The sequence below is a fragment of the Rhinolophus sinicus genome, linkage group LG07 (genome assembly GCF_036562045.2).
Source record: "Rhinolophus sinicus isolate RSC01 linkage group LG07, ASM3656204v1, whole genome shotgun sequence".
Lineage (NCBI taxonomy): Eukaryota > Metazoa > Chordata > Mammalia > Chiroptera > Rhinolophidae > Rhinolophus > Rhinolophus sinicus.
The window spans coordinates 24061137-24085295 of NC_133757.1; the positions used below are offsets into that span (position 1 = coordinate 24061137).

Consider the following 24159-nt stretch of genomic DNA (forward strand, 5'->3'; position numbering starts at 1 on the left):
ATCCGGGGAAGTGCAAAAACCTTTCAAAAGGTTTTCCTGCCGTTAGGAGAAGCAGAGAAATGGGGGAGGAGAGATGAGTGGCTATTCCGGAGCTATACGAATAATTTCTAGCTTCCACCGGGACAGTTCTGAGCTTCCTTCCCAGGTGCTGTCACACTGGTATTTACTGGCGGAAAGCTAGGAAGAGCTGGGTCCAGCCCTTGGATTTTGACTGGTGAAGAAGCCAGGTTGTTGGGACAGGTGGGGCCCGTTTCAGTGATTCTCTTTGAAAAAGCCCAGCAAGATGTCAGGCCTGCTCTCAATCTTCCTCCACCTCCTCCTTCTCTTCAAGTTGGTTGCCCCGGTGACCTTTCGCCACCGCCGCTATGATGACCTCGTGCGGACACTGTACAAGGTGCACAACGAATGCCCCTACATCACGCGGCTTTACAGCATCGGGCGCAGTGTGAAGGGGAGACACCTCTACGTGCTGGAATTCAGCGACTTCCCCGGAATCCACGAGCCCTGTAAGCCCCGAGCAGTTCTTGGAGTGTATAGGGCAGGACTGTTCCCTTACAAATCTAGTAATCGGGGTGGCTTCTGGGGAGGTCCAGGGACGTCTCCTCCTGTAAAGTATCACCTCTTCCTCAGTCTGCACTAAGTATTTCCCTACTTAGGCCTCAAATGGCCCCTGCCTCTGGGGAGCTGCACCCCAGTTCAGGCTCCAGTCCACTACTCTTCTTTGGCTTCTGGTTGCTCAAGACCTTAATGGCGAAAGATGAGTCTTCTTCCCTGCTCCCATGCTATTCCCTTACTTCCCTCCTGTTACCCTTTCCCCCCTTGCTATTGTTCTGTCTTTCCCTATCCAATCCCTCAGGAGACATAAACAGAAACCATTAGCCCTTCTAGTTCTGTCAGGAATGAGGGATGTCTTTTTGAGGAATGACGGTGGGGTAGAGAATGGTATCCTGGAGAGGGTTTGAGGTCTGGGGTATGAGTTTTATTCACGGTGTTATTTTTTTGTTCATTTGTTTCTATTATAAGAGCAATTGGTATTTGGATTAAAATCAGAAATTAGAAAAGGGAAACAAACTCACTCATAATCCCACCACTCACGGATGGCTGTTGTTAACATATTGATGTATAGCCCTCCAGACTTTATTCTATGCATATTTAACCACACACACACACACACACACACACACACACACACACACACACATAATTTCTTTTATAAAATCGGTATCACACTATAACTGCATTTCTCATTTCATAGCCTTTCATGAATGGTATTATGTCTGTAAATGTAGATCTACATCATTATTTTTGGCAGCATAATATTTCACGCATGGTTGTATTTAACTGTTTATTTATTGATGGACATTTAAGTTGTCTCTCATTTCTCACTGCTTTATGTATAGCAATTGTGACATTCAAGTTATGTCCTTTCCCCCTTTAAACTGCCAACTTCAAATCTCTCCTTTCCTTTCCACTTTCACACCCTCCCCGCCAGCCTAAACGCCATCACAACCTGCCTAAATTATTGCACTAGGCTCCTAACCTCCTACCGCGTTTCCCCAAAAATAAGCTCTAATGCCATGAGCTCTAATGCCAGTGAGGAGGGTGAGGTAGGAGGTGGGGAGGTAGCTCATGGAAGGCAACGTGCTGAAGTGTGGAAAAGGGCCTTGCTTTGAAGCTGTACTTGCATAGCAAGCCCCTGCTTTGACTCATGTTGTGTGTTCATTGTGGAAGCTTGTGCGTGCCACTGGGCATTATAGGGTTAGCCTCTCACTCCATGTCCCCCTTCTTGGTTTCCCCTCTACTTTCTAGCATTCAAGCCTTTCTTGAAACTTTTTCACTATTTTGCCTGTGGTGATGCCTGTAATTTCCACTAATGCCTGTAATTTAGCTGTTCATCCATTCATTCCTCTCATTCATTCTTTATTAATCCCACAAATATTAATGATTATCTGTTCTATACAAGCACTTTTGTAGACTCTGAATATACAGGAGAGAATAAAACGAAGACCTTGCCCTCAGGGACTTACTTCTAGGTGGTAAGAATGGCAATAAATGGGTAACTAAGTAAATATATATTATGTCAGATGAAAATAAGTGCTATGAAGAAAAATAAGGCAGGAAAGAGAGACAGGGAATGCCATGGAGGACTATGGAATGAGCAGGGGAGAGGTTAGGAAAAGCTTCTTCATGAGGTGATTTTTGAGCATGTGGTGGAGTGTTCCATCCTGATTGATATGGGGGACAAAAGCACTGCAGGCAGAGAAAAGAGCAGAAGCACACTTGGCATGTGTGAGGAACAGCAAGGCGGCCCCAGCAGCTCCAGCAGAGCGAACAATGGGAAAGCAGTATGGTCAGGGAAACTGGGCAGGAGGAGATCGAATTAGGGTGTTATAGGCTGTGGGAGAGATTTTGGCTTTTCTTTTGAGTGAAGCGAGAAGCCCCAGGAGGGTTTTAAGCAGAAAGAGGGACATAATCTGACTTAAAAATGTAAAAGATCACTCAGAGCAGGGGTCAGCAGAGTACAACCCTAGGGCCAGTTACTGTTTTGGTAAATCAAGTGTCTTTGAAATATTCCCACCTATTTGTTTTTGTATTGTCTGTGGTTGCTTATGGTGACAGAGACAATATAGCCTGCAAGCCCAAAGTATTTACTATCTTGTCCTTTATAGAAAAAAGTGTGCAGACCCCTGACTCAGAAAAACACACTTTAATGGGACTGGGCAAATGTAAGGCATTCAAGTAGATTTATTGTAATAAGTTGGGCGTGAGAGTGTAGGAGTTTGAACCAAAATGATAGCAGGGGTTATGATGAGAAGTGTTTGGATTCTGCATATACTGAGACAAGAGAATTTAGCATTGACCACCTACTAAGTGCAAGGCATTATGCTAGTTACTATAGGGCAGTAGTTGCCAACTTTTAGATTTTACAGAAGTTAATTTTTTTTTAAATAAATAAGAGAGATTGGAGGGGACTAAAAATAGATATTCCAAATTTTATTTTACCAAACAAGATGTGGAAGAATACTACCTGCCATCTGCTATCACCGTCCTTTCTTAAAAGAAGGGATATTTTAACACCAAGTAAAATAAGAAAGACCTAATCTAAGGTTAAAGAATTGCACTAAGATTAAAAACTACACATTATGGAAAATTCACTACAAGATCCTTGTGGGTTATAGACATTCCTTTGGGGAAACCTGATGTAGGTATACTGAGATAAATAACAACGAATCATGTCCTAAAGAAAATTAAAAATTGTATGCATTGCAAAGGCCAGGTCCAGTAAAGAAAACAGAACATGTGCAAAACTGGGTAAAACTCGGAGTAGAAAGTGGTCAGTACCATAAAAGGGAAGTTCCCTCCCAGCAGAGAGAGAACCCGAGATGGCTTCACAGAGCCTACAAGGATGTTGAGGAGGATTTGGAAATGTGGAGAGGAAAGGTCCAGAATCAGGAAAGTCATGGAGGCAGGAAGGTGGGTGGAAGGGAAATCACTTGGCCAGAGCTTTTCTCCTTCCTTTTAAATGGAGGCAAGAATGATTTTCTTTAAGTGGTTCTAGAGGCACTTGTCATGACCTGAACCCTTACTTCAGTTGAACAGTTAATATAGCCAAAGAGAAGATTAAAGAATGAGATATACATAGAATCCTTCCTACTTTGTGCCTCAAAACACATTCTCAGGTATTAAAGAGAGATATTAGTTTTTCTAAGTACCAAGCACTTTGTAATTGCAATTTACTCTTGTTATTGGAAAAGATCCAATGAAAGCATGAGATTCTCTTTAGCACTTGCAAGCTTTCCCCATCTTTTATCTGCCTGTGGGTTTTTCTCACACTTGCAGTGGAACCGGAAGTCAAGTATGTGGGGAACATGCACGGCAACGAGGTGCTGGGCCGTGAGTTGCTGCTGCAGCTGTCGGAGTTCCTGTGCGAGGAGTTCCGGAACGGGAACCAGCGCATTGTGCGACTGGTGGAGAGCACGCGGATTCATATCATGCCTTCCATGAACCCCGATGGCTACGAGGTGGCCGCCGCCCAGGTACGGAGCCGTGCAGAGAATAAAGCCATCTTAAGGAATAAAGTAAAAACCAGTAGACAGTGTGTCTTCTGTCTGGCCCATTGTCAATCTCACTATGTAATAGAGAAGAAACCAACAGAAATATAATAATGTATGAAGACTTGGGTTCCGTCCTTTGGCATCTACCAATGAATGTAGGCTCTCTCTGAGTTTCCTTTCCAGCTGATCTCAACACCTTTCCAGCTGATCTCCCTTTTATTGGGAGGGTCAATGAGGCAATATTTGTGACACTTTGTAAAGGAAAATAATACACAGGCATGAAGGGATATTACAAAATAGACCTCCTTCCTTGAACTTTCAGCTTCAAACCCTTAATACTCTACTCTCTTTCACAAGACACTTACATTTGCATTGGTGGGGTTGAGAATCAGGGAGATCAATCTTTTCCCAGAATTACAGGGTGATGGGTTAATTCAAGATTCTTCATACTTTATTATATTTCTGTAGTTTTTTTCCTCTACTAGTATCGCACTCTGTTTTTAAATTCTCTATTTTAGAGTTGTATTTGCAGGGGAGAGATGAGAGGAAAAAAAAGTCTGTGGGCTTTTACTTTATTTCCTAACATAAATTCAAAATGTCGGTGTACCTAACTTTAAAGCAGTAATAATTTTGTGGCTGTGCATCAAAATCTTAAGTGAAGATTTTTGAAATACAGGTTCCGGATCTCCCCACCCCTTTTCTTGATCTACTGAATTAGAATTTTCAAGGGTGAAACCAGGCATCTGCCTTACATAATGAATATGTTCCTTTAAAAGCTACGTTTAAACCTGATTTGTTTGTTTGTTTATTTGGGGAAGGTGTAAATTAAAGCTTTTTTAATTTAAAAATTATCTATTTAGAGTAGTCTTGATAATTTTTTCATTTTTAAGACTAGACTTCATTACTTTATTTAATTTTTTAAAATTTTATTGTGATAAGAACACTCAAGATGAGATCTACCCTCTTAACAAAATTTTAAGTAGGCAATACATTATTGTTGACCACAGGTACAATGTTGTACAGAAGATCTCCAAAACTTATCCATTTTGCTCAACGACAACTTTAAGCCCATTGTTTAGCAGTCCCCATTTCTCCCTCCCCACAGCCCCAGGCAACCAGCCCTCCCTTCCCAATTCCATGAATCTGACCACACTGTCCCATACAAGTGGAACCGCGCAGTATCTGTCCTTCCATGACCAGCCCATCCCAAGAGTATTTTAGACCTATCTGAGGAGAGGGCTGGAGGGCAAGTGGAGGCAGGAAGGTGAATGGAGCCAAGAGGTTGAACCAAACACAAATTTGACCCTTGCCATCTCACAATTTCCTGCTGACATGACTCAACAAATGAAAAAAAGGAAACTTTGTCCCTCCACTGGAAATCAGAGAGGTGCACACTCATGCCTCAAGGCTTGAGTTTCCAAAGGAGTAGAAAAGTCTGAAAGAGGTTTGGGGGAGAGTCCCAGCCTGGCTGCTCTCCTTCTATTGGCCCTTCCTTATATTTCAGTGGGGAAACTGGAGAAACACCAGGACCTACCCACGTCTCTTGTAGGATGAGGTGGGGTGGGAAGAAGTGGGGAAGACCCCTGCCAGCCCACCAAATCCTATGGCCATTTTGGGGGTCATCTGTTCACCTGTTGTATACTTGTTCAGAGAGAGCAGATTTTGAACCTGAACCCAAGAGAGGACCCATCTGGTTCTCAGATTCCCAGAGCTACCTGCCACACCCAGAGGAAACCTATCTGCATGGCTTCACAGGGAAGACCTGCCTGGCCACTAAGTTTTAAAGCCACCCATGGGTAAGGCAGAATAATGCTCCGTCCTTCCCCCAAAGATACCTAAATCCTAATCCCTGGAACCTGTGAATACGTTATGTTACATGGCAAGGGGGAATTAAGGCTGCTAATCAACTGACCTTAAAATAACTTGGGTTGTTTGGGTGGGTCCAGTATAATCAATCACAAGGGTCCTTTTGATGTGGAATAAGGAGGCAGAAGGCCAGAGTCAGAGAGTGATTTGAAGATGTTATGCTGCTGGCTTTGAAGAAGAAAAAAGGGAGCGTGAGCCAGGAAGTGCGGGTGTCCTCTAGAAGCTGGAAGTCAGGAAACAGATTCCCCTAGAGCCTATGGGAGGAACACATTCCTGCCGAAACCTTGATTTTAGTCCTGTGAGACCCATTTCAGTCTTCTGATCTCCCAAACTCCAAAAGATAATAAACTTGGCTGTTTCAAGTCACTAAGTTTATGATAATTTGTTACCGCAGTAATAGGAAACTAATGCACCGCCAACCCTGTTTATGGGAACCTTCTGTTAAGAGAATTCCTTACTTGCCTGCCTAACTACGGACCCAGTGTGAGTGGTAATATCAATAGGAAGATTAACATAGCTGTTAACGTGGAGAGTTAAGAGCGACATTGACATGAATAAGCTAGTAGAAAACCTCTAGAAGAAAAAGGAAAAAAATCACTGTCGCATAGAAGTGAACAATCAAACTCAAAACTGAAAAACCAGACAAGTGTTTTCAACTGCTCAAAACTGATATAGGATGTGTAAGAGAACTGCAAAAGAAATTATGTTCTCAATGAGATCTAAAAATAAAATATGAGCAGGATGCCACGAAAAATGAAGACATCTGAGAAAAATAAAGATTTCTTAGAAAAATATGAGACTGGTAATGCATCTATGAGTTTTTACCAGTCCAGTACCAAACCATTCACCCTACTTCTAGGAACAGCCACCAAGCTGGGCTCTACTCTCTCAGTACACAGGACTCCAATAGTCCAGTGGACTATTCCCCTTCTCCAATGCCACCCATAACATTGAATGGAATTTCAATTTTGCAAGGGCCTCTGAACACATCTCTTTTCTACTGCTTTATATATATATATCCCCATATATACTGTGAAATCTTAGTGCTAGAATAATGTCGCATTATCTGTTTCCCCAATGTCTGTCAGAGATGGACTTGAATAAACGTTGGTTGACTAAATGGAAGAAGGAGATGGATGGATGTATGGATGGATGGATGGATGGATGGATGAATGAATGAATACATGACCAAATGAATGATAAAATTTGAAGTGTAAGCATGAGGTTGATATTGCTCAGAAGAAAGATAAGCAAGAATACTAAATTTTAAAAAGTGGTGGTAGGGTTTTCATGTTTCGCTTTGGAAAACAGTTTAGCCATTCTGAAAAAGTTAAACATAGACTTATCTTATGATCCAGCAGTTCTACTACTAGGGATCTACCCAAAGGAAATGAAAATATACATCCCCACCAAGACTTATCCGTGAATGTTTATAGCAGCATTATCCACAACAGCCAAAACGTGGAAACAACCAAATGTCCATGTACTGGGTTGAATAGTATTCCCCCAAATTCATGTCTACCTGAAACCTGTGAATGTGACCTTATTTGGAAATAGGTCTTTGCAGATGTAATCAAGTTAAGATAAAGTCATACTGGATTCGGGTGGACCCTAAATCAAATATGACTGGTGTCCATATAAGAAGAAAGAAATTTGTACAGAGACAACAGATGGGGGAGAAAGCCATGGGACAATGAAAGCAGAAATTGGAATGATTCGTCTACAAGCTAGGGAACACCAAGAGATACTGGTAACCACCAAAAGCTAGGAGAGACAGAGAAGGATCCTCCCCAAGAAGCTTTAGCGAGCATGGCCCTGCCAACAGTTTGATTTCCGACTTCCAGTTTCCATAACTGTGAGAGAACAAACTTCTCTGGGTATTACCCACCAGCTTTGTGGTAATTTGTAATGGCAAGCCTAGGAAACTAACATGGCCTATTAATTGGTGAATGGGTAAACACAGTGTGGCAAATTCATATAAGGAAACTATTCATCAATAAAAAGGAATGAAGTACTGATACATACTGCCACACAGAGGAACCTCAAAAACATTGTCTAGTGAAAAAAGGCAAACATGTAATGTATGATCCCATGTATGTGAAAGTCCAGCAAAAGCAAATCTCCAGAGACAGAAAGTGATTACCTAGGGCTGGGGTAAAAATGAGCAGTGACTGTAAATGGATGCGAGGTTTCTCTTTAGGGTGATAGAAATGTTCCTAAATTAGATTGTGGTTATGGTGGTACAACTCTGTAAGCATCCTAAACTTCACTGAATTGTACACTTAAAACCGGTGAATATGAAATCTATGTAATTTTACTAACAATTGTCACCCCAATAAATTTAATAAAATAAAAAAAAGAAAAATGAAAAAGAAAAAAAAAACTGGTGAATATGGTGGTATGTAAATTATATCTCAAGAAAGCTGTTTAAAAAACAACAACAATCGGGGTTTCCATTATCCTGAAACACCTGTTACAGCTTCTCTTAGAATCTCTACCTCCCACACGTGGTCTCCAGGGAAAGTTGAACCACTGGAACTTGGGATAAGTTAAAGAGGAAAATGCTCTATCATCTGATAGATTAAGCTAATACCTGAAAAGAACTATACAGTGTCTGTCAAACATAAGATTCAGTCTGAAACCTTCATTTCTCGTCTCTCCATTTCCCCTCTTAGGGCCCAGACATTTCTGGGTATCTGGTTGGCAGGAACAACGCAAATGGTGTGGACCTGAACCGCAACTTTCCGGACCTCAATACCTACATCTACTACAATGAGAAGTACGGAGGCCCCAACCACCACCTGCCCCTTCCAGACAACTGGAAAAATCAGGTATGGGAAGAAATTTGTATACAGACGTAGGGAAATCAGCACCTGCAATTTCTTCTAGCAATCTTCACATCAACTCAACAAGCAAGAATTGACCATCAACTCAACTCTGTGTTGCTGTGTGCAGAAAAATAATAATTGTATCTTGTGCTTCTTTATATTGATTCCCTCCCCAGTGTAGGGCCCTCCATGGAGCACCTGCTCACACAGTTTGACGTTAGTGGCTGTGGTAGTGAAGGAGGTGAGACAGTACTTTACAGTCTTACAGAATTCTTTCCTAGCCTTTCAGTTGGTCATTCTGGTACTGTACGGTGAATGCATCGAGCAGTGTTATCCATCCCTGTGTCATAGCTGTTACACATGTACATGAAATAATTTAAATTCATACAGCCAGTAATTGATGGAATCAGGGTTAAAACCCAGGTCTTTGGACTCCTAGTCCAATGTTCTTTCTTCTGCACTGTACTGTAGACACAAACGCTTAACATTCTAAAGAGAAAGTTCTCTTACAAGTGATAAACTGTATGCTCATCAACAATTAGTTATAGAAAGAAGTTCAGAGAGTCTCACCCTTACAGTTTTCCTCTTCCCTTTCTTTTCCTTCCCTTCTAGCCCTCAAATGTTTGATTGATTGATTTTCCTCTTCCGTTTCTATATGACCCTCAACTACTTTATTATACCTCATTTCTCTTACTCTCTCAGTCCCATTCGATGTTCCCAGGCCATTCTCCCCAGGAGGTAATGCCACTCTTGGTAATGTGAATGGTTTCCTCCTGCTGGCAGCCCTACTCCCAGGAATAACTCCTGTCATCCTCAGATCTTCACTGCCACCCTGTTTATCACACTGTATGGGATAGTTCTAAATGCTCTGTCTGTGAATAACTAAACCTAGAGACTGGGGAGAGAAACAGGTGTAAAGCTTTATTTTATTTTTATTATTCTTTTTATTATTGGGGAGGGGAATAGGACTTTATTGGGGAAGAGTGTGTACTTCCAGGCTTTTTTCCCAAGTCAAGTTGTCCTTTCAATCTTAGTTGTGGAGGGTGCCGTTCAGCTTCAAGTTGTTGTCCTTTCAGTCTTAGTTGTGGAGAGCACAGCTCAGCTCCTGGTCCAGTTGCCGTTGCTAGTTGTAGGGGGCGCTGCCCACCATCCCTTGCAGGACTTGAGGAATTGAAATGGCAACCTTGTGGTTGAGAGCCCACTGGCCCATGTGGGAATCAAACCGGCAGCCTTTGGAGTTAGGAGCATGGAGCTCTAACCACCTGAGCCACCGGGCCGGCCCTGTAAAGCTTTTTATTGGGAGTTTTGTAGACAGAATAATCTCAGTTGGAAATGAAGCAAAAGTCATGCTGACGTGTTTAGATTTCAGATAGCAACTATGCTCTTGGCTCAAATAAATAATAAATCAAAAATAACTTTGTACTAATCAGCATATCCAACCAGAAGGATGTTCTGATTTATTAGCTTGTTGAAGTAATTGAGAAGGTAATTGAGCCAATAATAATAGACTCCCACTTGCTCCTCTGTCTGAATCTCAGAAGAAAAAAAAGAGAATGAGAAGTTAAGTCTGTCTCTCTCTCTCCTGATGGGACAGCCTTAGGGAGAGGAACAGTGAGCAGCTGGCTTTGTGCTGATGGTCAGAGGCGTAGGACACAGAGAAAGGACTGCTTCAAGGGGGCTAAGCCCTGGTCACAGAGCCAGACTGGTGCCCTTGGTATTATATCCATTCTGATTGGGTGAAACCTAATCCCATTTATCCACTCCCCACTGGAATAGAAAAGATGGGGCCTTCACAGCTTACCTTTGGCCCAGGAGGAGCCATTAACACAGTAACACCACAAAACCTCTAAGCACATCCATCCTGAGAGGAGGAAAAACACTGAAGACTGTAAATTATTTACTTATACTGCAAGTCCAAGTGGATTCAAAGCTTTCCTTAGAATACTGTCACTCGCTAGCACTCTCATATGCAATAGAAAGTGTGGAATTTCACTGCTTAGCCAAGACTGGCCCATATTACACTATTTCTAATCCGTAAAATTTGGGTATGACCACAGGAGTGTGTTCCACACGTCTACATTACAGCAGATGTGTTGGGGGAAGGAGGAGTTTGATAACCATCACTTTAAGCCAGAGTTTTCCAGATTTATTTACTAGACCCCTAAATTTCTGCAAAGCTTCCTTAGAAGCCACTGGAGCAGTGAGTAAATTGGAGAACCCTTCCGTAGGGGCCAGAGAGAGGCCAAACTAGGGTCTCTCTCTCTCTCATAGACTTTATTTTTTAGAGCAGTTTTAGGTTCATAGCAAAATCGAGCGGAGAGTCCAGTGAGTTCCCATAGACCCCTGCTTCCCATCACCAACTTCCCGCATTAACGCCGTGCATTTGTTACAAGTGATGAACTGATGTTGACTCATCCTTATCACACAAAACCCGTAGTGTCCATTACGGCTCACTCTTCCTGTGGTACGTTCTATGGGTTTGGACAAATGTATCATGATATGTATCCACCATCATAGTGTCACACACAACAACAGTTGCAGTGCCTTACATGCTTTCTTCTTACCTATATTGTGTGCTACTAGTCCACATAAGATTTCATTTTGAAAAACAGTCCCAGCCACTTAGTTTTTAAAGCTATCACAAAAAAGATCAAAATTTCCCCATCTGCATTTCTCAAATCTGGTAGGACTGTCTTGTTCAGACGTGCATTTAGGCATACATCTTCTCCTCCAGCCACTTCCTGACAAACACTCAAATGGCCATTTGGTACCTTCAGTTGCAGCTTCACCACCAAACTCTCCTCTCTCCTCAGGTGGAACCGGAGACCCAGGCTGTGATCCACTGGATACGCTCCTTCAACTTTGTTCTTTCAGCCAATCTCCATGGAGGGGCAGTGGTGGCCAATTACCCATATGACAAGTCCCTGGAGCATCGATTCCGAGGTTTCCGCCGCACTGCCAATACCCCCACGCCCGATGACAAGCTTTTCCAGAAGGTATGCAGAATGGCAGCTTGTCCAGGCAGGAACTTGGGGCTCAAAAGAGGAACACAGGTCAAGTCGGGGACATGGGACCCTGTTAGGTACAAGTCCACAGGAAATAACTGAAAACACTGCCGCTCATTAGGAGCTTATGATCTACTAAATTACACATTGTTTTCTGTAATAACTCATAAATTCATTAAACAGTAAATATATAGGAAAGCTTTATAGTACAATGTAAAAAATTGTACCACAGTATAAAAAAGTACTTAAGCTAATGACAAGCAAGAATTATGCCAAAATATTAATAGTGCTGGTGGTAAGCGAGTGGCATTAAGTGTGAATTTTGGGGGGCTCTAATTTTTAATTTTATGGTAGTATGGCTATATTAATGAAAAATAGACCATGCATATTAAAAAAAATTATGTAATAGTTCAAAACAGCAATAGAATAAAATTAACAGGCTAATTATTTTATAGCTAATATATTATTAATAACATAATTTATATAAATAATAGTTAATAACATCAATTAATTCTTATGGTTATAATAACGTTAATTATTATCTCATCAATTAATGAATTACATAGAGAATGACACTAGTTGTTGCTTGGCAAGGCAAGTATATATTCTCCTCTAATAATCTTATTTTGCCCACTGTTATAAAATAGTAACGAAAGAGAATTTATAGACATTCTAAATATATTCCTCTCCTTCCACCACACACCTTTCACCCTCAAAACAGAGTTCTTTTTCTGACAAAGTTCTATCGTACTCCTTTCTTTCAAACAAGACTCAGCTGGAAAATGGTACATCTAGAAAGGGATTAAGAAGTACAATTTGCCAATTACATAAATAGTCACAGGGATGTAAAGTACAGCGTAAGGAATATAGTCATTAATGTTGCAAGAACTATATGTGGTGTCCAATGGGTACTGGACTCCCTGGGGAGATCACTTCAAAAGGTTATAAATGTCTAATCACTATGTTATACAACTGAAACTAATATAATATTGTATGTCAACTGGAACTGAAAAATAAATTTTAAAAAAAGAGTATAGAAGGGAGCTTGTAGATCATCTAGTGCCGTCCCTCATTTGGCATTTGAAGAAGTTTAGCCCCAAGATAGTGGAAGAATCAGAATACAGGTTTCCTAACTTTAGTCCAAAATACACACACACACACACACACACACACCATCTCTATCTCTGCTGGTATTTTCTTTTACTAAAGCAAATAATCCGTTGTTTATACCTGGGGTTTCTTGGCTTCACTCCACTTCTGAGTACGAGCATTGCCATGTGAGTTGGGGACACCCAAAGTCATTTCTGCCACTTTTCCTCCAGCTGGCCAAGGTCTACTCCTATGCACATGGATGGATGCATCAGGGTTGGAATTGTGGGGATTACTTCCCAGATGGCATCACCAATGGGGCTTCCTGGTATTCTCTCAGCAAAGGTGAGGAAAGGCTGGGTACAACAGTCCTGCAAGCTGGAGAAGAGCAGGGCTCATTTTTCTTTCTAACTTCCTCCGCCCCCTTAGGGAAATGGCAGGAATAGTGTAGAATTTTGCATTCAAGAAGAAATCTGAAAAGGGTGAAGTCTTAAGTTAGCATTTAATATCATTTTGTGGTTCATTAAAACGAAGGTAGGGATACCTTGTGATCTTTTAAAACTGGCGGTTTACACAGTAGATTAAGGCATAGGAGAGAAATAATGTAGTCAAGTGGTTAAGTGCGGACATCAGTGGTACATTGAGTTGCAACCCAGCTTGCCCATTTACCCATTATGTGACTTTGGACTAATTACTTAACTTCTCTGAGCTTTGGCTTCCTTATCTGTACATTAAGAATAACACTAAGGCTGAAAGGGCAACAACTTGAAGCTGAACGGCACCCTCCACAACTAAGATTGAAAGTACAACCACTTGACTTGGTAAAAAGGCCTAGAAGTACACACTGTTCCCCAATAAAGTCCTGTTCCCCTTCCCCAATAAAATCTTTAAAAAAAAAAAAAAAAGACTAACACTACTTGTTTCATAATTTTGATGTAAGTATTAAATTTCACAACGCACAAAAAGCATTTGGAAACGCCTGGCTTATAAACATGAGGCTTTTTCTAACTGGCGTGGCATTATGCCACACATAGCAACAGGTGGGCAGAGGAGCTGGCCTGGACACAAACACTTCGTGCTCTGTACCCTGCCTGCCCATCTCCCATGAGCAAGAGTTTGCCAGGACAGTGGCCATTGATAACGTAGCAGAAACCTCCAGCAAGAGGCTTCTCTCTCTACTCCCGGGCCTTCCCCATCACCAAGGGCCCATACAGAACCTCTGTTTATGAACCCTCGTAGCTACGGAAGCTAAGGATGGGGAAGAGGCTGAAGCTGGAAGCTGGGATCTTTTGGGAATCATGTTTTAGCAGTTGTCTTTCCCTGTCCTCTCCAATCTGACCTGGCCAGAGCCCACATAATAGAAAGCACTCTGGTGAACACTGGGCTGATGGCCTGTCCTGGAGAGAGTGAGAAGGAAGGTGAGGCAGTCGCCATGCATTGGGAAGGTGACTGAGAACTCACTTGAAGACAAGGCAAGAAGATTTTGTTGAACTTTACATTTTTTACTTTGCATTAGGAAAGCAATAGTTTCTCTGCCAAAAAAAATATAAAATATCAAATGCACTTTTTCAAATTATACATGTTCTTCCCTCTGCCATCCCATCGTCTGGGAAAGCATGGCTCAGGCCTCCACTAAGAATCATTGCCCCAAATTAATCTGGTACAAGTTCAAGATCATGAAGCTCATCAAAAAGATTTTTCCAACAGTGTGGGCTCTGGACCAGTATCACCAGTATCATCTGGAACTTCTTAGAAATGCAAATTTGGGAACCTCACCCCATACCTACTGAATCAGAAACTCGGGGGCTAAGACCCAACGATCTGTATTTGGACGGAAGGTGCAGGTGATTCTGAAGCAGACAGAGAACCAATGTAACAGGCTGCAGTTTTTCTCCAACTTTCCCCGTTCTTTCTATAACAGTGTTTGCATGCATCAGCTTACAGAGTAGGTGAAAGTTGATTAAATGGATGATTTTTAACCCAAATAAGTCTGGGAGATAAACCCCATTCTAATCAACAGAAATGTATTTTAAAATAATTGATCTGATTGAATAATATAAAAGATAGGAGCGAACAAGCGTTTAATGGAGAAAAAAACGTAGCTGCCTTCTGCCTTTTCAGGTTAGTGCCGTGTTCTAGGCAGAAGAAGGGGTGTGAGAGCAAGATATTTGTCCCATCTCTAACTCCCAGGTCTGACCAACTTCATAGTCTTCCGGAAAACAGTTCAAGTGCATAGTCTAATGTTAAGGCATGACTAGTAAGTGGATTTTGGAAATGTTAAGAGGAACAAGAAGTGAATTTAAGTCATGAAGTGGAAAAAAGTTGAGGGTGGAGATGACAAAATGGGCATTTATGAAGAGAGAGAACTGGAACGCTAGAAAGGCATGTGACCTGGGAATCTGGGGAAGGTTTTATGGAGGAGAAAAATAAATGGAGATCAAGAAGTAGAATAGAAGGTAATGGGGTGTGTGTGGAGAAATTGTGATTAAAGAGAGCAGAGATGGAGTATTGAGTGGGAACCTGGTTATACAAATCTGCCACTGCCCTCTTTCCCCTAGGAATGCAAGACTTTAATTATCTCCATACCAACTGTTTTGAGATCACGCTGGAACTGAGTTGCGACAAGTTTCCCCGCCAAGAAGAATTACAGCGTGAGTGGCTGGGTAATCGGGAAGCCCTAATCCAATTCCTGGAACAGGTAAAATTGAATTCTGTAACTTTCATGGTTATAGAAAGAAAAGAATATTCTAATGGTAGGTAAGGTTTCTGTGTGGGTCAGGTCTGACTCAATATAATCGATCTGGGCTGCTTCTACATCAGAAGCTGTACAATATGCTGGGAATTATGAATAAACAAACAAACAAATATCCCCACCCATATGGAGTTTATATTCTAATGGAAGAGATACATGGACAATAAACAAAATAATAAAATAAATTTTATAACATGCTAAGTCAAAATGCTACGAAGAAAGCCTTACAGAGAAGGTGACATTTAAACAGACATAAAGGAGGTAGGGAGAGAACCACGCAGATGTCTAGAGAAAAAAGGGTTCCTCAGTGAGGACGCAACAGCAAATTCAAGGCCAACAACAAGCACATGAAAGATGCTCAACATCTCTAGTCATTAGGGAAATGAAAACAAAACCATGATGAGATACCACTCACACCCATTTGGATGGCTGCTATTAAAAACAAACAAACCAACAAATGACAGAAAATAGCAAATGTTGGCAAGGATGTGGAGAAATTAGAACTCTTGTACATTGTTGGTTGGAATGTAAAATGGTGCAGCTGCTATGAAAAACAGTATTGCGATTCCTCAAAAAATTAAAAGTAGAACTACCATATGACCCAACCATCCACTTCTGGGTATATACCCCCTCCCCCAACAAACTGAAAGCAGGGTCTCAAAGAGATATTTGTACACCTACGTTCATAGCAGCATTATACATGAAAGCCAAAAGGAGGAAGCAACCCAAGTGTTCAACAAGAGATGAATGGATAAACAATATGTGGTATATACATAAATGTAATATTATTTGGCCTGAAAAAAGAAGGGACTTCTGTCACATGCTACAACATAAATAAACCCTGAGGACATTATGCCAAGTGAAATAAGCCAATCACAAAAAGACAAATAGTCAAATTCATAGAGACAGACAGTAGAACGGTAGTTGCTTGGGTCTGGGGAGAGAAGGAAATGGGGAGTTGTTTAATGGGTGTAGAGTTTCAGTTTTGCAGGATGAAAAATTTCTGGAGATTGGTTGCCCAACAGTGCGAATATGCTTAATACGACTGAACTGCACACTTAAAAAATGACTAAAATGGTACATTGTATATTATGTGATTTTATCACAATTCAAAAAACTTTTTAATTAAAAAAATACAAGGCCAGGACTCGAGTGGAACTGGAACAATCCTGAGAGTATGGGAGAGGGCAGTAGGAGAGGAGCTCAGTGAGCTGACTGGAGCTGTGGTTTTATAGACCATCGTAAGAACTTTAACTTTTGCTCTGAGTTGGACTTTGAGCAGACGTATGACATGATTTGACTTAGATTCTAACAGGATCGTTCTGACTGTTCTGTTGAGAAGAGATTATTGGGATTGGTGGAGGAAGGAACAGAGAGACCAGTTAAGGGGCTGTTATGATCATCGTTGTGAAGATCAAATGTGAAAACAGATGAGACAGAGCTTTGAGGACTCTGAAACACTGTACAAATATTTTATGATCATAGTTACACTGTAAGTTTTTTCCTACAGGTACACCAAGGCATCAAGGGAATGGTACTCGATGAGAATAACAATAATCTCCCTGAGGCTGTCATTTCTGTCAGTGGGATTAACCATGATGTCACTTCTGGTAGGTGACTGCTACCCATTGTGATGAGAAGGAAGCTTCCACTCCCTCTTCTTCAGCGTAATCAGGAGGCCAAATTACAAGCCCGCCAGACTAACAGGGACATCCTTGGGGGGTGGGGGGTTGGAGGAAGGAAGGGTAATACAAATGGGACAGTGAAATAACAGGCAAGGACCAGGAAGATGCAAATGTACCATTTGTCTCAGCATTCAGGAGCCAAGATGCATCCTATAGGCTTGTTGGGGGGCAAGACTGATGGAACCTGCTAGAAGGATAAAGACTATCTCATGACACATGGTGCTGCAAATTGCCCCAGCCTGATATGATCATGCACAACTCGCAGGGATTTTTCAGTTGTTTTTTGCTTGTTTGTTTTGTTTTGTTTTTAAAGTAGAACAGTAGCTGTCAGTGCTTAGGGGGCAGGTGAGATCTACCTGTATCCACAACCTCCATACCAGCAAGGCTCAGCCGCATTCTACTGCACACGCGTTTATTACCAAGCAGGCATTTGCAGTTCAGACTGTTTCAACTGGATGAAATCTCAACTTTAAGAAGATAACTTGTGTTCTTTAACATGATCCCAACATATCTTACGTGAAAGGCTCATTCAAGGCAAAGACAGCATCATTCTAAAGGCAGAATTCTGTAGCCTCATAGTCAAGCATCAGACCACCGGAATCCTCGAGCCTAGTGGCCCGACCCAGGACTATTTAGGGATCAAACCTCAGGTATCCCTAAGAGCTTCAGGGCTTGAGAGATTGTTATATCCCATTCACACAAGGGTGAGAAATGACTGAAACATTCTAACCAATCAACATATATTGAATACCATTAATTTCACCAATAAGGACCCACTTCCAACACCCATTATACTAAATTAATAAATTACTCATTTCACCACTAAGGAAAGTCATTGTTAGCATTCATGATACTGCTTAATAAAGCATCTATGGTTGACTATAGATAACAATAGCTAAAGCCCTCGTGATAGCCCTCGTGAAAGCATCTGGAATTGGGCCTTTCTAACACATTAGCTACCACTCTTGAGTGTGAGTCCTCAGCTAAGAAAATAACAGCCCCGGGGCATGACTTAAACTACCCAACATATGCATAATAACATACTGCTTCTGCTAAAGTATTTAAAGTAAGTTACAGACATTTAATAGGGGCTGAAAACAGACTTCTCATTATTTATTGTCTGTCTCATTCGTAATTGCACTGATTATTTCAATTATTCATTCTGTACACCTAAAAGAAATTTTAAAGACATGGTCACAATTGATTCTAAAGAAATGTAAAGTCACTAGCCAAATGCTATATTCTTGCCACAGAGAAATAGGCTTTCTTTTGAATTTTATTTTCCCCTTTGAAGGTGATGAGAGAACTATTAAAAATAGGATTCTCAAAATCAGACTTTTAGTGGTCACTCAATATATGATTACACACATATGACACCACTGGGGGCTTGTTGTCAAACCCAGGGCCACCACACCCATTAACACAGGTTGTGCACTGCTCAACTGGATAGCTTTTCCAGGGCCCCTCATTCAGTCCCTGCTTAAGTGCTCAGAGTTTCATAAAGCAGTCCCTTTCTTTTTTGGCAGCTCTGTGTGTCACAATAGTTTTTGCTTCTGTCTTGCAAAATCTTCCTCCTTGCAACTTAAACCCAAAGTTCTCATGCTTATTGCTTCAGGTAGACATGTCTTCACAGTGACTTTTCAAACATTGAAGCAGAAGTCTCATGTAGTCTCTTTACCGGGCAAAACATTTATGGATATGCAACCTTTCTCCTAGTGACCCCTTAGTGGCTATGAGTTTGTTTGAAAATACAGAGTCTAGAATTAAACACAATATTCTACGCGCACAGCACAGTGTAACTCCTACTTCCCAGGAGATGAGGCCCCTACTCCTATTACCGTGTTTCCCCGAAAATAAAACCTAACCGGAAAATAAGCCTTAGCATGATTTTTCAGGATGACATCCCCTGAACATAAGCCCTAATGCGTCTTTTGGAGCAAAACTTAATATAAGACCCGGTCTTATTTTTTGGGAAACATGGTGCGTACAACACCCTACATGTATGATTGGTTTCGATCTTAACCAGTTTCATCATGCTATTAAGGAAACTCAAGCTTGTGGTCAGCTAAAATCCTCAGATTGTTTTTCATATAAAGGCCCAATTCAGGACCGATTTCTAAGCAGCAGACTGAGTTATATCCTTGTAACTTTTAGGTGATCACGGCGACTACTTCCGGCTGTTGCTTCCAGGTACCTACATTGTCACTTGCACAGCACCTGGGTTTGACCCAGAGACAGTGAGTGTGACCGTGGGTCCTGGGGAACCCAAACTGGTGAGTTTAGGCTGATCTTGACAGAGTACTGTAAAGATCACTTATACAAAGTCATAAACAACCAATTGCATTGTTCTAATCTTTGCCTGGCTTCCCTCTTTCACCCTAAAAAAAAAAAAAAATCATTGCTCTCATATGCTAATTTTTATCCTGTCATTTTCCTATTATAACCTTCCCCACTTCTTATGACTTTTCCTTTTCTTCTGTTTAACGTAGCACAGTGATTAACAGTACCGGCTGGTTCTAAATCCAGCTCATTTGTCCACAGATTGTGGACAAATGACCCAATCGCCCTCATCCTCAGTTTCTTCCTCTGTAAGTTGGTGATAATAGTACCTCCTTCACAAGAGCTTGAAATGAGCATGTAGCACAGTGACTGACACATAGAAAATGCCCAACAAATGTTAGTTTGTAAATCCCAGAGATCTTGCCCAGATACACGAGCTGTTGCATTCTTCTGTGCCATCAGCAAAGACTACCACCAGATGGCACTCTGCCCCCTTCTGGTGCCTTGTGTGCCCAGACAGCTTTGCTTTCTACTCACCTCAGCCAAGAACCAGCTGCTGTCCAATGTTCAACTCTCCACGGCTTTCTTTTACAGGCAGGATGAGAAGCAAAGAACTTTTTTCATCTATAGTCTGGACCTTTTGAGTTTTGGTCATACTACGTTAGGATCTCAGAGCTAAAGAGGTTCAGTGACATCAATCTCATATTTCTCAAATGAGGAAAAGATAACGAGGCCATCCTATTAAATGAGCACCTACAGACCTGCTTTCCCACAAGTCAACTCTTCCCTAGGCCTCCTCACTCTGTCCAGTTCCTTCTCTGTACAGCCCTAGAGCTTAGCAGACCTCCCTCCCCTTTTCCTGTTAACTCAGTGCAGTCAAGTAGCTCCTCTTTTCAAATACAGTTATAAATACTATTTGTTGAACAGTTTCTATGTATTGGATACTATATAAGCGCTTTCCAGAATTAGCTCATGTAACCTTCACAACAACCCTGTTTGATAGATACAAGTATCCCCATTTGTGGCTGAGGACACTGAAATTTTGAGAAGGTCAGAAACTTGCCCAATATTGCAGGGAGTAAGTGGTGGGAGCCATGATTTGATTCCATCAGGCCTTCAGGGCTGCCTCGCTGGCCAGTATGTTACAGGGCCTCGTGCTGCGCTCATACCTGTGTTTGTAACCCCCTTTTTGAAAGCACGAGGATCAGGATAAAAAGTTCTTTAATCTTTTGAAAATTCCTCTGAAATTTCTAGTGTTTCTCTTTCTCCTCTCCCAGTCCCTCCACTCTCACTTCCTGTATATTATAAAGGACTTCTCCTTGCAGAGGCAGGAAGCAAAGAGTAACTTCCATTGCAGCCTGCTACCCAATCCTAATTTCCCAGCCAACATATTTTCTTTCCCTTTTTTTCTTGTTATAGCCCCTGCTCCTCATTTACCCCCAAACCAAACGGCTGTTCGGCAGCTGCGTGCCTAAGTCTTACATTAAAGGAAATCTGTCCAGTGCCAAACACAAACAGCTGCACATCCTCTTGAGTAACATGCTCTATCTACTTCTTCAGCTCCTTTGTCATATAGCCTTTAAATAAATGAACATAACCCATCATTGTGTTAATATAACTCAAAGGGTAAAAATCTGTCTTTTGGATACAATTCCCAGATACGGTAACAACTAAGAATCCATTTACTGATCACAGTAGAGTCTGTCTTCCCATTCTAAGGCAGAGACCCACCTGGGAAGAGGAAAGAAAAAGATAATTAACTAGAGGGTTACAGTTAAGACTCAAATATCTCCCAGGGTCCAGTGTTCTCCCCTTTGTTTTTCCCCACAGCCTTCCAGATGTCATGTTTCTTTCATTTCTTTTTCTCATTTTGTTGTCTCTGTCTCTTTTTGTTTTCTTTCCTAGATCCCTGTATTACTATATGGGAAATAACAATGACAGTGCAATTGGCTTTGATTTCCCCTGCTTTGGGGAACTAACAGAGAAAAGCTGGCTGTGGATTTTTGTGGCAGGGGGGCAGGAAATAACCCCATGGAGAGAGCCCTGTTAGTTGCAGGTTTTTCAACTCCCAGCTGGGTTCAGCACCTTAAACTGTTCCAATGGCTTGGAAGCCAAGGATGCCTCAGGGGAGTGTGGTTAGAGCCACTCCCTCTCCCTTCACTCCCTGGGATGTTTCCACAGCCCAACTTGTATATCCCAACTTGTCAGTCAATAGCATCTTTATACCAGCATGCCAAACCAGAAGGGAAGTGTCAATGCATTGCTGGGAATGATGCATTAATGCACATGGAAATTTGGGATTTAAGAATCCGTACTAACGATCCATATCATCTCTCCTATCTATATTGCCAAACAACTATGGCAGAAAATTTAGTTCTGAAGGTCTGAGGCATTCATCGGCGTGCCTGAGCATGACACCTGATTCACACAGTCAGCATAAAAGGGATTATTACAACACCATCAATCTTAGTTCTTGTCCTAGGCAATCATATTGGTGGAATCATGGTTTGAGGTATAGATATAGTTTTTTTCTAACACATATAAATGAATAGTACGTTCATCCAGACACACCCTATGTATCATAGTGATTACATACCATTTTGGAGAGGAATATTAGCCAAGCCTATATGACACCACCAATGCTGCTCTGGGTCACTACTGTAATATTCTCCTCCGTCTCATGCCCTCAGAACCTGGAACTGTGGTGAAACTGGGTCCAAATAGATCTTCCCCCAATTTCAATTGCAGGAAGTAGAAAACTGACTCCTCTACTCTCCTGGTTTCTTCTTCTTTTCTTCCAGGTTGACTTCCAACTCAAGAGAAGCATCCCTCAAGTAACCCCTACGAAGAGAGTTCCCAGCGCAGGGCCTGGAGACAGAGTCTTACCAAAGAAAGTGCAGCCCCGGGCAGCCAAGTAAAAAGAAGTGGGCAGGGAGGCTCTGCCTGAAAGCCACAGTGCCCAGGGTAACACTTCTGAAAGGCTTTGATCCTGCTCTTCAATCAGAGGGAGCATTCTTTCTATTTTATTATCTGGGATGTATTTAAATATAAACATCTTCAGAATAACTGGGAATAGTCTCCGTGTGTTCCAGGGATAGGGCCTCGCTGATCAGTAGTACACAGATTCCGCAGTGTTCAGTAAGAACAGAACCGATTCTGGGGGTATGGCTTAGGTCCTGGGGGCTCCATGCCAGTCCACACTGCGTCCAGGGACTGGTTCTGGCCGGCTGGCCCCTCTGCCCCCAGAGTCTAGCTCAGGGTCGGCAACGATTCATCATGGAGCTCGTTCCCATAGCACAACCAGGTGCCCAGTTCTGAAATCCCAGAGGACCATTTCAGCCATAGCCAATAGCTTCTTGATAAGAAAAGGATTTCCCATACATACACCTGGTCCCACTGCTACCCATTTTTGTAATGGGCATTTTAAACAGTATGCATCGTCTGAGACATTTTTGGGGAGTGTAAGTGCGCCTGTGGAAGTTGTCCTGCCCCAGTGCCAGCAATACTTTATTCTAATACAGCATTCTTCTCCTTGCTGAGTTCCCCAGAATGAACTCATTTGTTCTAAAAGTGTGATTGAGCACAATAAAATTTACTGAAAATTTTGAAGGGATGTATAGTCTTTCACCACACATCATATAGCACACAGGTTTATATAGCACACAGGTTCCATCCCTGGGCATGTTGGGGGTTCCAAGCCCCCATCCCCAGGGCTTGGTGGGGTTCTTTACCGTGCACCCCATTTTGTAGCGCAGCCTCAGGGCAGACAGCCTTCAGTTTCCCCCATTTGCTCCCCCTCCTCCCAGCCTCTCAGCCTCCCCTCTCCCCACCCTCAGCCTCTCACTGACCCAGCCCCTTCTTAACGTTGAGCTGACACGCCCATCAGAAAACAGGTGCTCTGGCCTGACAGCCCACCTGCTGCAGGACATTCAAGATTAGGATTAACACAGGATTTAGTTTTCTGTTGCTTGAGCAATCTCTCAATCTGTGGAAAGGAAAGCAGAAGAAAATGTATCTTTTCCTATTTAGAAAGAGTATTCTCCTTTCTTTCTTCCTTCTCAATTTTAATCCCACATTCCTTGGTTCCCTCCATGTTGTTGTAAAGAAGCAGCTACTTGACAGGGCTCTTTTCAGTTCAGTAAAGCTTTATGCCTGAGGTTGCTATAGGTACTTGATTTTTTCCAGATGGTCTGAATATCACTTATTTCTTTTCAGGTTCCCTAGTCGTCACTTTACAGAACTGATGTTTGCAAAGTATAGCCATAGTGCTTTCCCTAGCATAGCCACATACTTTCATTCATTCATTCATTCATTCATTCATTCACTTGTGGGACACTTATTGAGTCCTTGCTCTGAATACAAGCAGAGAATACAAAGAAAAGAAGATGGAGCCAGTGATCTCAGAGCAGCAGTGATCTATTTGGGAAGACAAATAGGTCATTACACTACATTGCAATGATTGCTGTGACTCAGTAAACTCTGGTGGGGGACAGGGAGCTACTATTGTCTTGGGAAAATCAGGAAAGGCATCTCCATGCTAGTAAAGTCTAAGGTGAGATATGTGAGATCAGAAAAAGAGGCTGTGGCCAGTTGGAAAGA

The 24159-nt window shown here is 41.9% G+C and overlaps 1 protein-coding gene across 2 annotated transcripts; it reads left to right on the forward strand.

Annotated features, from left to right (window-relative positions):
• Window positions 1-23169, forward strand: CPN1 (carboxypeptidase N subunit 1). Of its 2 annotated transcripts, XM_074339225.1 has the most exons (10): window positions 13-240; window positions 332-506; window positions 3841-4037; window positions 8597-8752; window positions 11563-11745; window positions 13077-13188; window positions 15402-15541; window positions 17106-17205; window positions 19435-19553; window positions 22362-23169. In XM_074339225.1, exons 3-10 carry the CDS (start codon window positions 3870-3872, stop codon window positions 22476-22478), a joined length of 1095 nt encoding a protein of 364 aa, XP_074195326.1. In that variant the 5' UTR covers window positions 13-240; window positions 332-506; window positions 3841-3869; the 3' UTR covers window positions 22479-23169. The 2 variants fall into 2 exon arrangements, with proteins under 2 accessions (XP_019580442.2, XP_074195326.1); XM_019724883.2 differs by having other exon boundaries at window positions 1-506.
• The last annotated feature ends 990 nt before the right edge of the window (window positions 23170-24159 follow it).

Coding starts and splice junctions, on each gene's coding strand:
- CPN1 (XM_019724883.2), top strand. CDS start 284: ATGTCAGGCCTGCTCTCAATCTTCCTCCACCTCCTCCTTCTCTTCAAG. Junction 15,542..17,105: donor TAATCCAATTCCTGGAACAG/GTAAAATTGAAT, acceptor TTTTTCCTACAG/GTACACCAAGGCATCAAGGG. Junction 19,554..22,361: donor GTCCTGGGGAACCCAAACTG/GTGAGTTTAGGC, acceptor CTTTTCTTCCAG/GTTGACTTCCAACTCAAGAG.